The sequence below is a fragment of the Triturus cristatus genome, chromosome 1_2 (assembly GCF_964204655.1).
Source record: "Triturus cristatus chromosome 1_2, aTriCri1.1, whole genome shotgun sequence".
NCBI classification, from domain to species: Eukaryota; Metazoa; Chordata; class Amphibia; order Caudata; family Salamandridae; genus Triturus; species Triturus cristatus.
Window position 1 is genome coordinate 553,370,828 of NC_140580.1, and position 15,531 is coordinate 553,386,358.

General features: G+C 46.3%; 1 protein-coding gene across 2 annotated transcripts in view; it reads left to right on the forward strand.

Moving 5' to 3' along the window:
• Positions 1-15,531, forward strand: part of ARMH3 (armadillo like helical domain containing 3) — a 772,183-nt gene that overhangs the window by 115,049 nt on the left and 641,603 nt on the right. For both annotated transcript variants that reach the window (XM_085606447.1, XM_085606449.1), the window contains one exon: positions 14,357-14,449. In XM_085606447.1, the coding sequence (XP_085462573.1) occupies positions 14,357-14,449 (93 nt within the window). The remainder of the gene's footprint in view (positions 1-14,356; positions 14,450-15,531) is intronic.

A 15,531-nucleotide genomic window follows, 5' to 3' on the forward strand; every position in this document is an offset into this window, starting at 1 on the left:
ACTAAGTCTCATCTGCAACCATCCCACACACAATACCTCGGTGCCACCATAGACACCTCAAGAGCGCTAGCCTATCCCACTCCAGCCAGGATAGCAAGCATGCAGGCTCTCCTCCCCAAATTTCAACCTCAACACTCCCTTCCAGCTCGAGTGTTCATGCAACTCATAGGGATGATGGCCTCTTGCATATTTATAGTGCCTCACGCAAGACTCCAGCTGCGTCCACTACAAGTAGCTTAGCACGCCAATGGAACCAGGCTCAAGGTCCGCTAACAGATCTGGTGTTGATAGACGGTCGCACTCATCGCTCTCTGCAGTGGTGGAACACCAAAAACCTTTCCAACGGGTGACCGTTCCTAGAGCCAGTTCCGCAAATTGTCATGACAGCGGACGCATAGCTCTCCGGATGGGGAGCTCACCTATTACATCACACCATGCAGGGCAGGTGGACACCTCAACAAAAGTTACTCCACATCAACCATCTGGAGTTACTAGCCATATTCTTAGCCTTAAAAGCATTCCAAAAGCAAATATCAGGCAAAGCTGTCTTAGTCCACACAGACAACATGACAGCCATGTACTACATACAGAAACAAGGCGAGACACACTCTCTGCAGCTCTCTCAGCTAGCACTGAGCATATGGAGATGGGCTATATCACAGAATATATTTCTCCTAGCCCAACATGTCCCGAGAGTCCAAAACACCATAGCCGATCACACTCTCTGCAGCTCTCTCAGCTAGCACTAAGCATATGGAGATGGGCTATATCACAGAATATATTTCTCCTAGCCCAACATGACCCGGGAGTCCAAAACACCATAGCCGATCTGTTAAGTCGTCAAACACAACAGATCCACGAGTGGGAACTTCATCCTCAAGTTCTTCAGCCATTTTTTTAAATGTGGGGGCAGCCACAGATAGACCTCTTCGCCACCCACGAAAACGCCAAATGCGCAAGCTTTGCCGGCAGATATCCACACCCATTGTCCAAAGGCAATCCGATATGGATGAATTGGTCAGACAGATTTGTGTACGCTTTTCTGCCTCTCCCACTCATTCCACTGGTGGTGCGCAAACTACAGCAAAACTCGCTAACTCTTATTCTAGTTGCTCCAACTTGTGCCAGACAACCATGGTACACCATATTACTGGAACTGTCCGTAGCTCCGCACCAAAAATTACACCTCTCACCACGCCTCTTAACCCAGAACCGTGGAGAGATCAGACACCCGGACCCAGCTCAGCTCAACCTTGCGATATGGCTCCTGAGGTCTTAGAGTTTGGTTACCTTAATCTTCCCCCTGACTGTATGAACGTCATTAAAGAAGCTAGACGTCCCACTACTAGAGCCTGCTATACAGCCAAGTGGAAGCTATTTGTGAAGTAGTGTCATAACACCATCAATCGCCTAGACGTGTCTATCCAACACATCATAGGGTACCTGCTACACCTCCAAAGGTGCAACTTAGCCCATACGTCTGTTAGACTGCACCTTGCTGTCATAGCAGCATACCTACAAAATAGACAACACTTTTCACTTTTCCTGCCATCAAAGCCTTTATGGAAGGCCTTAAAAGGATTATTCCTCCCAGAGTTCCACCCTCACCTGTGTGGAATTTAAACATCGCTCTCACGAGGCTAATGGGCCCTCCTTTTGAACCTCTACATAAATGTGAACTACAATTCTTAACATGGAAAATTGCTTTCCTAGTGGCCATTACTTCTCTTAGGAGAGTTAGTGAGCTACCAGCACTAACTATCCAAGAACCTTTTTTGCAAATCCATCATAATAAGTTTGTTCTACGAACTAATCCTAAATTTCTTCCAAAAGTCATTTCTCTCTTCCACCTCAATCAGTCTGTGGAGTTGCCCGTATTTTTCTCGCAACCGCAGACAGTCGCAGAAAGAGCTCTTCATACTTTAGATGTTAAAAGAGCATTGCTTTATTACATCGAGAGAACACAACCTTTTCGTAAGACCAAACAACTTTTTGTGTCTTTCTCACCACCACACAAAGGCAACCCCATATCAAAGTCGGGGATAGCTAGATGGATCGTTAAATGCATACAAATCTGCTACCACAAAGCAAAACTTACTTTATCTGTTCCTCCGAAAGCCCACACTACATGAAAGATAGGGGCTTCTATGGCATTTTTAGGGAATATCCCCTTAGATGATATCAGCAGGGCAGCTACATGGTCTACACCGCACACATTCACAAAACACTATTGTGTAGATGTGCAAACAAAACAACAAGCTAGTGTGGGCCAGGCTGTTCTCAAAACACTATTTCAAACTACTGCAGCAGATACTGGTGGTCGCCGCTAAGGATGGGTACTGCTATACAATCTATGCTAAGTGTGTGATCTGCAGCTCATATGCCTCGAACGGCAAATGCTACTTACCAGTATGCATCTGTTCTTGGCATGTAGAGCTGCAGATCCACACACGCCTCCCCGCCTCCCCGGCTACCTTTATCTGTTCCAGTACCATCTTATTTAGATACAGCGTACATGGGCATCTTTCCTGTTTCTTACAAAGCTCCATAATTTCCCTGCTGGCGAAAAACAATCTGAGGATGGAGCCGATGCCCATGCACACTATGAGCCAAAGGAGGAGTCACCTACCTCGTGCCTTCCAAAATCTTTCCAGGACAAAAACAAGTGCAAACATCCAGGCCCAACACCAGATGGCAATCTATGCAAGTGTGTGGGTCTGCAGCTCTACATGCCAAGAACAGATGCATACTGTTGAGTAGCATTTGCCTTCATTTCAGCCGCTAATTGTTATGCTATACTTTGGAAGAACTGTCCTTCTGAGGTAGATTTCAATAGGGACATAAGAGACCCTGTGATGACGATATTGTCTTTTAAGATAACAGTAACAAAATGATAAATGAAATGTAGCATTGTTTTGTTGCGCAAAAGGCATAGAGTGATATCTTATGGACGCTCCTGGATGTGAAGAATGTTTCCAGTATATATTTTACTTAGGGCGGGTAAAATATATACTTTGAAGTTCAGGTGACAAAGTAAGTTGTCATTTATTTATCTGCTCGGAGCAACCAGGAAGGAAGCCCGGGGTAACGACGGACAGAGCGTTGCCTTACGCCCTGAGTTGTGACCAGGAGCGGTAGGTGATATTTAGATTTGATACGGGAATCAATCCACTATTCCTGTAGTGTTTTAAATAAAAGAAACAACACACAGGTACACAGTTGGTTGTATCGTTCCACTGTTATGTAAATCCCCTTTTTTGTTCCAGGTTATTTTCACACATTGGTGATTGAGTCACTTTAATTTGCTGCAGTAGTTAATCTTTGGTCCTGAAGAAAGCCACGATCACAGTCTTTGATCTCTGTTGGCTGAAACATGTAGACCTTTGTTTGTTTCACTTAATGCGGGTTCGCAAATTTGTTCAGATCGCGCTTCTGTTATTTTAATGTTGGCACTTGGAGATTTCTATTAAATTATGCTTCCTCCTCGTAGTCAATTTTAACATCACCTTTAATTCACACTGCAAGACTTACTTTTCACCACACTAAGGCTAGCTTCATCGATCTTTAGGAGATCTAGTCCTTCATGGATAGTTGAAAACACCCGCAAGCTCCTCCCTTTGATTATTGCTGGGAGTTGTAGCTCCTTAATCTTACCAGGTTGCGGTTAAGAGGAGATCCCATATGATGAAGCATGCCACTTCGGTGGGTGATGGGATTAGGTCCTCTTTTTCAGGATCCTTCATATAGACAGTAGTCCAGGTGTGCCATACCACACAGTTTTCCACAAATCTCAATACTTTTGTTAGTTCTCTGTTTTTCCTGACCCGTGGACTTCTATGTTTGTACAGATTCAGTAGGGGGACTTGTCCATGTCGGTCGTCTTTTCCCTCAGACCCTATTACTTACCTGTTTTCTATGTTGAAAGTGGATTTCCTGATGTTATGTATTTCTTCCAGTAGAGTCTGTGAGGTTGATTCAGGCAGTAGAAGTAGTTGAGCCTTTTAGAGTTTTCTTTTCAGATAAGGTGGCTCTTTGGACCCAGGCTTCCTTTTTACGAAACCAGAAGTACCAGCCCTTTTGCAAACACCTCCTCTACAGAGGAGTAGGATCTACACTTCACTCCACATCTATGTACCTTGACAGTATAGATATATGTGTATGCCGTCAAGGTACATAGATGTGGAGGTATTTATACATATTAAAACTTTGCTTACCTATAGAAACTTACCATCACAATATTTTTGTCCTCCATATTCTTGACACAATATTTTGCCCCACGATATTTCTGTTTCCGATATTCTGTCTAAACCCTGTTCATTCACAGCTATGTACATATGCTTTTCACATACAAGTCTTTTCCTTTTGGCTAAATATCTTTCTTACGTTTCCTATTTTTCTCCAATATTTGTAGTAATTGACGTACCTTTTTCCTTCAGTAGAATAAATATGCTTTTTTTCACAAAGAGAATTGTCTCACCTTCCTGTAGACCCCAAATGACTGACCTTGTGGTGCGAATTTGGAATGAGATTTCTTAGCAACAACCCATCCACCCCACCCTTCGAAGAATCAGCATTACCAGTGTTGCATGCACACAGACCTGAAACTATTTAGTAGTACTAAAATAAGAAATTATGTGGTATTTCTGTTACAAGCGGCACAACTCTGGAACACTACTCTCTTTCCTCAGAGAACATTTAAAGTGCACCCCAGCCAAAACAACTGGACCTCACCATGAACAGTTCTTTTGCCAGCAGGTGCAGATTTGGACCTCTGCGATGGGCACAACCAAATGATATCTGATTTTCACTCTTTTATAATTTGCTATACAGATCCATTTCCTGTTAACCATCAATTTACACCCTTTTCATTTACAATAACCTTTATGCTCCGTTTCTGCCACTGCTTTCCTGACACTATCATAGCACGAAATAAAACATAAAAAAGTGTGAAAAATTAAGAATGCCGTCTGCTGCGAAATCCTCACTTTCATGTAGCAGCGCTTTTTATGCTCTTCAAGTATGTAGATTGCACTCTCCAGTCTACTGGAATAATAGTCCATTTTGATCAATACCGGGCTGTAAACCAGTTTAGAGTAGAACCATTTTAAATATTATTGTTAAATATTCAGTGATGAGGGTAGGTTCTCCTTGTCTCTCTTAGTGGAAGCAATGTGATGATATATACTTATGTTATGTTGCATAATGCTAAAGTTCTGTTTACCCAGACATGTCAAATATCCTAAGCACACAAGCTATTGGTCTTAAAGCTTAGCATATGTAAGTTGATTTGAGATTTTATGTATCAGAATCAAAATGTGTAAGCTTACTTATGATGTCTGATCCAAAGCCTGTAAAGTTATAAAGGAACACCCAAAAAACTCAAACAAAAAAAAAGGTAGCTTCTCCTTGCAGTTTCTCTACCGCCCAAAATGGATGCTGAACTTGGAAGGTTCCATTTAAAATGGCCTCTGCAGTGCGGGTGAACTTTCTTTTATCAATGAGCTCTTTGCTGACTCTTAGAAAACTAATACTGCTATGTGCTTTTAAATTTAGAAATTAATTGTTTTTACTGTCACATGCTCTCGGAGTTTTATCAGATGCCCAGAAATGGAGTAAAACATAACTTTGTTTCCATATATACTAGGAAACTCTGTGCCTTTTCTATTAACAGGTGAATTGAAAGTTTGAACTATGATTCTTCTAATAAACTTTAATATCAATAAAACGTTTTCCAGCTAGTGTGGAGTCTTGCGCTATGAGGCTATGAATTGATTACATTGCAAGAAGCATTTTGCTGATTATTTTGTTGTGTAGAGCAGGGGCGGCTCCTCCGTTAAAGCGTAGGAGCGTCGCCCCACTAAAATAATGCCCCAGGGAAAGAAAAATTAAATGGTAATAAATTAAAATTCTAAGTTTCAAAATCCCGTCCTGAGCGTCAGGACGGGGCTTTCTGCTGCTGCCAGTCACTGCCAGGCAGCAGCAGAAAGCAGTCATAGGCAGGGCACTTAGGTTTAAAGTGTGCATGTCTTTTTGGCCCACTTTCTGGCGATGGCCAGCCAGACATGCACAGTTTACACCTCTCTAACTCAGCTGTCTTAGACAGCTGGGTTAGAGGCAGCATAAAGCTTCAGTGCCTTGGGAGCGGCGGGAGAGGCCACTCCCTCCAATTCTGGCGTTGCTCTCATGCAGCATAAGAGCAGCAACAGGATTGGTTACTGCAGTTTCCTGGAGCCTGACTGCCAATAACCCGCACGAGGAGGAGGACATCACGCTTAACAAGGTAAGTAGGATTATTTTTTCTTAATTTTTTTACTTTTATTTTTGTCGCCCCGCCCACCACCCTCCATACATTCCATCTGCCACTGGTGTAGTGGACTAGCCATTATCAGATAAAGCAACTTTCTCTCACTCATGTTCAAGGAGGTCTTGCCTCTGCCCCAAAGTAGACTGTGTTTGAGACCAAAATGTGTTTTTAAAAATTCTTTTACTCGGTTAGTAAAACTCAAACAGATAATCTATAAGTTAGTCTTCCGATTTATAGAGAGCTGTTCATTGCCCGGGACAAAACGGGTTCAGCTTCTCTGTAGAGTTTTCATTGTAAAGAAATGCATTTTCAAGTAAAAATGACTCCTATGTTTTGAAATGGTACTCGAACACTAGGCCTCTATCAGAATCAGGGCCTGTATTTCAATTGTACCTGAGTCGTCCTCTTGTTTGCACTTTGAAGACAACGATTGACTGTAACTTGGTTTATTAATATGAACTCATTCACTCAATTCTTGCCTTTAAATGTCTAATTTATACGTATACCAAACGTTTATTTCCCTTAAACAGTGTCCAACAGGAATAACGTTTGTGTTCTGCACATATGTCTCACGGTTTTCTTATACTAGAAGTCCTTTTACTGTCCCTTTACAGCCCACATCTGACATTCCATCTTGTGCTTTTGTGCAACAAGGAATACGTGCTCTAACTTGGAAAATGTAACATTTTGTAATTAAGTTTTGAGTAAGGGAAAACTACAGACCCATGATCGCCTGCCCCCAGGAATTGGCAAACCATTTTTGTTTAGGCTTGAATGGAAGAAGAGATGCACAGGAAGGTCTAACATTCCTCTAGATTCATTTTGACTATTGAGTCAATGCCCTCCACCTCTTCCTCCTTCGTGGCTTCAGCACTGATATGACATCTTTTTCAAGCTTGTGAACCTGGGGAGGATCCTTTGCTTGAGAATGTAAAATTACTTACCTGTAGCAAAAGTTCTCTATAGAATGTGTGTGCACCCCAGATAAAATACCCACCAGCATCCTTTCTTAGGTTTAAATAATTTTAATTGAAAAATGTTAAACAAACAATGGCGTAGATAACAACGTAAAAATAGCAATGGGATAGCGCATGGCATTGAACAGAGTACCAGATGAAATTCACTGTACCCCCAAGACCAACAAAATAAAAACCAACAAGAAAAGGAAAGGGAAAGGGTTCTCCTGGGTTCTAATCTATCACATGTCACCACTCTCTCCCTTCGCTCGCTCGTCTCTGCCCCTCTGTCCCAGGGGTTCAGCTGGTAGTTTGTGCTGACTCCCCTTCTGTGTCCAGAGCAATTAATGGGACAGGGTCTTGAGTGAGATTATCAAGTCGCAATAGTCGCAAGTCTTAGGGCAGGTTAGTTCCCTCATCTCTGTGCTAAGTATAGATAGGAAAGGGTGCCAGTAGTCTGTAAACGAGTTCCCTTCCCCTTGTAGTGTGAGTGTGATGCGCTCCATGCCCAGCACAGTCCATAACCTTCCCAACCAGCCTTGGTGCGTCGGAATCCTATCGGTGCCCAGTGGGTTTGTATGTTCTGGAGCGCTGCTCCCAGCGCTATACCCATCTGCCTGCTTCTGCTGGAATTAAGAGGGAAGGTGGTCTTGTTAGGTAAGCCTAATACAATATAGGCTGGGAAGCGCTGGATTTGTGTATTAAAATGGCTATCAATGTCCGATAGGACTTGTTCCCAATAGCCAGAGAGGTGTGCACATTCCCATAGTACATGAGTTAAAGTTCCCTCCTCCCCGCATTGTTTCCAGCAGTGTGAGGGGTGGTTAGGATTATATCTGTGTTTTTTCTGGGCGGGGTAAGGTACCAATAAGTGGCTATTTTGGTTGCAGTTTCAATACTAGAGACATTCTGTGTCGTATGCCGCGCACAGCAATAGAGATCCCCCCCATTCCTCCTGCAAGAGTGTTCGGCCCAGCTCAGTCTCCCACCTTCATTGCCCGGACGTGGAGGCCACTTGTTCAGGAGGCCGCAGTATATGATAGAGTTCAGTGATAAGCAGCGTATTGGCTGTCTTAGTGTGAAGCCACTTTTCGTATGGGGTTCGCTTTCTCTGGGCCTCAGGACGGACCTGCGGGTGCATCACCCAGTGCCTCACTTGGTCGTAATGGTATCGCTCTGACTCAGGGAAAGTGAATGCGGATTTGAGATCAGCAAATGTTAGGGGGCCCTCTGCGTCAAACATGTGCCCAATGGAACAGAATGCCCGGGCCTCCCAGTGATGGAACACCCTCCAATCAGTCCGGGAAAGTCCCTAATTGCCAATTATGGGGGTGAGGGGTGACGGAAAGGAGGTTAAATCATACTGAACCGCTGTGGAGTCCAATGCTCGCAAAGTCGTGTTAATGACTGGTGAGTTATATATGCCTTCTGGGCCCTGTGATTTGCATAGAAAGTGAACCCCCCCCCATCGAGCCCGCCCTGCGAGCGCCCAGTCCATAAAGAGGCAGTGTTTCTCTGACTCACTGCGCGACCATTCCAAGAGAATGCGCAACTGGGTGGCATGGAAGTAGCGGATAAAATTGGGGACTCCCAATCCCCCCTCCCCAGGTGGTCTATGACTTTGATCCCTGCTCATTCGGGGCTTCTTATTAGCCCAGACAAATGAGCAAATCTCCTCCTGTAATTGTTTGAGGATTCCCAGGGGGGAGGGGACGGGGCGCTACGGGAAGAGTTTGAAATATATACAGGATTTTGGGTACGATGTTCATTTTAACTGCTGCCCCTCTGCAGAACCAGGAGAAACCGAAGGGTCTCCATCTGCCCAATTCCCCTCGCACCTGAGACAAGAGCCGTTTACAATTCAAAGCTGCTGTGTTATGGGTGGATTTAGTAAGTCCGATCCCCAGGTATGGAATAGATCCCGTGTCCCACTGGAGCGGTATTGAGCTTCCTTGGTGGACTAAAGAACCCCACAGCTTGGGATTTCGCCACATTGATTTTGAAGCCAGATGCTGCCGCAAATATCTCTAACTCAGCGAAGAAGGTGGGGATATATCTCTGAGGTTCTTCCAAAGTGGCAATCATGTAATTAGCGTATAGGCTAATGGCATGTGCGTCCCCCCCAAACCGTATTCCGCAAATCTCTTGGTTCTCCCGCACTCTTTGGGCCATCTGCTCCATGTAGCGCGCGAAAAGCAGCGGGGAAAGCGGGCACCCCTGTTCAGTGTCCCGGGAGATCTGGAAAGGCTCAGAGGAGCGCCCATTCACATGCACCGAAGCGGTTGGCTGGCTGTATCTGCTAAGCGTGCATTTTAAAAAACGCCCTCCCACTCCGAACCGCGCCAGGACAATGTTCAAGTACCCCAAATTCACCCGGTCAAAGGCTTTTTCGGCGTCAATCGATACCATAACCCATTCCGTGTCCTAGCCTGTGCTTTTTCTAGAAGGTGGAGTACCTTCCTCGTGTTATCACTACATTGCCTGGTGGCTACAAAGCCGGACTGATCCGGGTCTATTAGTCCTGGCATCATCAGGCCTAAGCATGCTGCTAATATGCCTGTGAGAAGCTTAAAAATTAGGAGTGATTTTGGTCTATAGGAGGCCCAGTACCTGACATCCTTTCCCGATTTTGGGATCACTACAATAGAGGCACCTAGCATTGTGGAATGGAGGGTTCCAGTATCCCCTACCGCATTATATAATCTAGTGAGGATGGGGGTGAATGATGCACAGAAGGTCTTGTAGAAGATATTAGAGAAACCATCAGGGCCCGGTGATTTATGCAGTTTGAGGCGATATGTAGCCGAAATCACCTTCTCGATTCGGATGGGGCAATCTAGGCTAGCTGCCTGGTCTGGGGTGAGCCTTTGGATGTTGGCTCCCTGTACGTAAGAGAGGGAGTCCTGTTCTGGTAGTTGTTGTGCGGTGTACAGTTCGGCATAAAAGTCCCTAAACTCCTGAGTAATGGTGCTGTCGTCCGAAAACTCATTACCAGCCTCGTCACATACTGTGTGGACTGCCATCGACTGGCGTTGTACCCGGAGTTTGTTGGTCAGGAGACGCCCACATCGATTCCCCCCCCCCACGTAGGAGTGTCGCAACCTGAGTGCAGTATACTCCGCCCTATCTAAATCGAGTCCCGCAAACTGCTGGCGAGCTGTCTCCAGTTGTCACCTTCTCTTGGGGCACCCGTCGGCTTATGAATATGTTCTAGTTCTTGTACCTGACTGGTGAGGTCTCTCCGTTTTTCCTTCCTGATTTTGTTGTCAGTTGCGGATATAGCTATCAGCTCCTCCCCGGCGCATACTTTCAGTGTTTCCCATTCTGTGTAAGGCGATGTCTGGGAGTCGTTTAATGTAAGGAATTTCTTTATGGCATTATCTAGGCTTTTTATCACTTCTGGCCGCTGCAGCAAAGTAACATGCAGTCGCCAGGTGAAAGATAGTTGTTCCGGAGGGGGAAGTTTGAGCCAAAGGGTCAGCACCGCATGATCAGAGTGAGAGCGTGGCTCAATGTTCGAGGTTAGCGCATGGGAGAGTAGGGAGCGCGACCCAATAAAATTATCAATCCTAGCGTATGTTTTGTGCGCATGCGAATAGAAGGTGTAGTCTTGATCATTAGGGTGCATGTGATGCCATATATTTCTACTAATCCCAGATCTTGCAGCCATTCCTGCCCCACTTGTGTGAGGGCCCCAGTCACCCCGTGACGGTGTGAGGAGCGATCTAACTGATTGTCGAATACTAAATTAAGGTCACCGACCAGTAGGCGCGATCGGTCTGGGGTGGCAGCAAGCTCCATCACTGCCCGTCTCAAGAACCAAGGGTATAGTTACGATCGTAATCTTAAGAGCCAAAAACCTACCCTTGATGTCTGCTCGCTTCACCCCTACTTTGCCCCTAAAAGAGCGCAAGAAGAGAATATTCATGCCTGCTGTTTTGGTAGAATGCGAGGAGAAGTACCTAAGTCGGTGAGTGTCTTTCGTGAGGAGGTGGATTTCTTGTAATAGGCAGATTTGTGCTGCCGAGTGTTCTAGGTAGAACTGGACAGCCCTCCTTTTAATCGGGCCTTTTAGACCCTTCACATTCAGAGAGCGAATTTTAATCTCATCTATAGCGCCTGTAGTGTCCTAAAGGATCTTGCGGTGCGAATTGGTAGACCCCCGCGTGCTCCCAGCTAGAGAGGCCATGAATCCCGTGCTCTCCCTTCACAGACAGCCACTACTACAGCTAGGGCAGTAAAGAGCCATGACCCAGGAGAAAGAACAAAGGAAGTATAAAAAAACCCCAACAAAGAAACCCCTACAACAAAGTCTCAAGGAACAGAAGTCCAACATCATGCAGTGTGAGCGATCCGAGGGCTGCACCCTGGCTCCTTATGGGGAAAGGGAGCATGAAAGGGTGCTCGTAGCCAGTGTCTCTCCGCTCTCCCGGACGGACCAGGCGTCCATGAATGATATGAGTAGATGTGGGCACGCAATATGCGCTTGTTACCTCGTGTTATTCAGAGTGTCCATCCCCCAATGTTCCCCCAGAAAGAGACTCCAAGACTGCCTGATGCTCTTTGGTGATGGTGGCTGAGTCTGGTTTCAGTGAACTATAAGCGATGCTCAGGAGCTTGCTGGCCTCCGCAACCGAGCAAGGCTGGCAAAATTCGCCGTTAAGCGAGAAAATCAGTCTAAATGGGTGACCCCACAAATACGCCACCCCTATGGTTTGTAGATGTGCGGTGAATGGTCGAAACGTTTTTCTTTTCAACAGAGTTGAGGCCACTAGATCCTGGTAAAAAGTGGGTTTCTGATCTCTATATTTGAAGGCGGGAGTGACTCTGGCTGCACGCAAGATCTGTTCCTTCAGCTGATAGTCATGGACACTGGTTAGAATATCTGGTGGGGGGCTCCTCCGGGGCCCCACTCTATGTGTACGGTCTAATCAAATAGAAAACCCCTCCGACTTGCCGAGAAGCATGCAAAACATGATCACCACCATAGCTTCAATATTGGAATACTCCACTCCTGATGCAATGCCACGGATGCGCATATTATTGCGGCGGGACCTGTTTTCCAGGTCTTCTGTGTGCGCCTGAAGGTCCAGAGTTTGCTCTCGCAAGCGGATGACCTCCTGTTGAAGGCTCGCAATCTCTTCCGCAGTGTTCGACTCGTGGTTCTCCAGAGAACTGACCCTCTCTTCCAGGGAGTCCATGTCTCGCCGCACCTCTCTCAGGTCCGCAGATAGTTCCCTCTTCATGGTGAAGAGGTCATCTCGTAGGGAGGAGAAGAGGTACTCCAAGAAGGAGCGACTGACTGGTCCCTCCGCTTCTCCCCCCCTCCGTCACCGCCGAATCCACTTGGGTGGATGGGTTCTCAGACTGGGGCGTCCTCAGCAGCATGTCCTTGACCGATCTGTCCTTCTTTGATCTGCCTGCTGCCATCATTGGGAATCACCTCTGTGACCCACCTTACCTCCCTTTGTCTGCGTTTGGTACACTGCGCAGGATTCGGTCAGCAGCAATGGGCGTAACAACCCTGGCTCATCCACGTCCAAGTTGGAAGGGGAGGATCGCTGTGTTCTAGGCCAAGAGCTCTTTCCACCACCCATTCGAGCTTCCAGACTGGTGGCTTAACGTGCAGGTATGATGGAGCCCCCAGGTGTCTCAGATCGGGCCCAGCCGCGGCGCAATCCTACTGGGGGTGCGATACACCTTTGCCGCTAGGCCAGTCACCCTCCGCTCTGTGGACTCGGGAGTGTGACCTGGAGTTCCAGCGCCAGCCTCTCCGGTGTGGCTCATCATGGTGCAATCACGCTGTAGCTTACACAAGCTGGGGCCCCTCCAAATCTTGGCGCGTCGTCAGCAGCTGGCTGATCCTACTTGGCAAGCTTTCTAACTGTGTTTCTTTGCTGTCTCCGCTCTGCCACTCTGGAGGGGGTCCTTCCCCCGTCCTCAGTCAGGAGGCCTGGTCTGTATCTGGACCGGGAACTTGACCTCGTCCTCTGCTCGGTCACCCGCTGGCTGCAGTGCTGAGGCTCACCTTTGGTGGAGGAAGAGCAGCTGGGCACCCAGGAGCTAGCAAGCGGGGGCACTCCCAGTTCCCACTCTGTGTAAGCCAGGGGCGAGGCGCTTTCAATACTCCGAAGCAGGAGCAGGATGAGAGGGCCCGTCTGCACCAACCGCCGATGCAGCAGACCTCCGCTGCGGGCCTTTCCTTGGAGCCCGGGCCAGTATCCCAGAGTTGTGTGGGCCCCCACAGGAGGCGCTGGTGGGAAAAAAGGAGGCAGCGGCTTCACCAGACCCCTCCAGATAGACCTGTGACTGCGCCCCAATCAGGCTGGGGCCTCCAAGCTTCCTCCCCGCGATCTCCAACTACCGTTCTTGCTGTGCACCACTTGCACGTGGCTGGGACCAGTGTGACACCTCCCGGTAATGGGGGGGGGGGTTCACCCCAAAGAGTCTCCCCTCCCCTCGGCTGTCACTCAGGCTCACTCACAGGCTCCTGGCTCGCTGTGTCGATTCGCAAGGGCCACGCGGGCTCGGCCTCTCCACTGCGGCGTATCACTCTCCCGTCTTGAAGTGCCACGTCGGTCCGGAACACCTTACTTCGCCTGTCCCTCCTGGGAGGAATTATGCCGCTGGGCCCCCTCAAGGTGCTATTCAATCGCCCATTCCAGTTCGGCGGGAACGGAGAGACGGAAGAACGCGTCCAACCGCTCTACCATCTTGGCCACGCCCACCAGCATCCTTTCTTGAAGGTTTCAGTTCAAATGTCTGCCTGGGTACTGAGCTCTCTCGGGCTTTGTACACTCTGCTCATCGTAGATCAAAATTTAAAGAAGCAACAGAGTCCGTTCTCTGACCCATTCTCGCATTTTGTTGCAAAAAGTGGAAGATTGAAAATGTTTTTTATTTAAGGCATAATAAAACCTTGAGCTCCTCTAAGGTAAGAATTGCTGGAGAATAATTGTTTCAGGTAACTAACCTTTCCAAGTACCTCCCCCTCTGTCTTTTATTATAACGACTAAGTAGGTCATATGTTACAAGAATGACTGAATGATGGATTAATTGTATTAGGGGACAACTTCAGCTTGTGCTCTTTCTTCCAGAATCTTATGGAAAGTTTGGATGCGCTACTTTGTGGGGATGGATCTGAAAGTCTGAAAAGTTTATGTTTGAAGCTGCTACTCTGCTTAGTAACTGTAAGTAAGTCAAATGTGTATTATTTATCAGTGATAGCAGGGTATAGATCAATATTGCTTTTTATACTTCTCTTGCTGTGTAATAATGTTACATGAAGGCCATATACTTTTTGTGTAAGGCAAAATCCTAAATTAGCTGCCTTTTAATACTTGATATTTTAGAAATTAGGATCTTTTCAAGACTTCCCATAACACCCTTTGGATTCATTGAAATAACTCTAAGTCTATGAGAAATGTAAATTTCTACTTCTAGAAATGTAAATGGACATTATCTAAAATTGTATTCCTGTCTCCATGAAGCTGCATAACTTTCCACATTACCTTGTTCTTCATTTCATTGCCATAGAAACGGTTGAGGGGTACATTTATTCATACATATATCTCTCGGTCTCTAGCACTTGCTGCCTCTCACACTGTGTGTATGTAACTTTCTCTCTTTCATTTGTTTGAAGAATTTAAATGCATTCCCATTAAAAGGACAATTGCACACATCCTTATATGTTATATATTCCTTCCCCACCCAGATCTCCCCAGGACTTTTATTTAAGTGGTTTCTTAGCTTAAGCTGAAAAGCCACCATTTAAGTTGACAGGGATATGCTCTAAATCAACGTCTACCATGTCCCTTTACAGCCCCCTCCTTGCTTTTGAAAACTGCAGGAAAACTCCCCCATGACACTGCAACGCCTTTCAGATTCACTCTATAGAGTCTGGTAGAATATGAGGCAAGGAGGAGGGTCAGTGCATACAGCTTTACCTCTAAACTCTGATAGGTACACTAGAATTAACATGTATTATGAAATGGGTTATGTATTTTTAGCATTCTGTGTTCTTATAGGCTAGAATTAAAAGGTTTTAAAAATGTTGATGCCACACCGTACAGTCGCCCTTTCCCTACTGTATTGTACTCAATGTGTGTAATCTTAAATTAAATCTAAACAGGTTGTTGTGTCTTAACTAGATCGATACAGGCTCCATGCGTATGTCATGATGAATAAGCTTGTAATTGATGCATCTGTTTCACAAATGTCCAGGTTGGCTAAAAATGGACAGAAGATTTGAGCTCTGTGAGGGTGGCAGTAT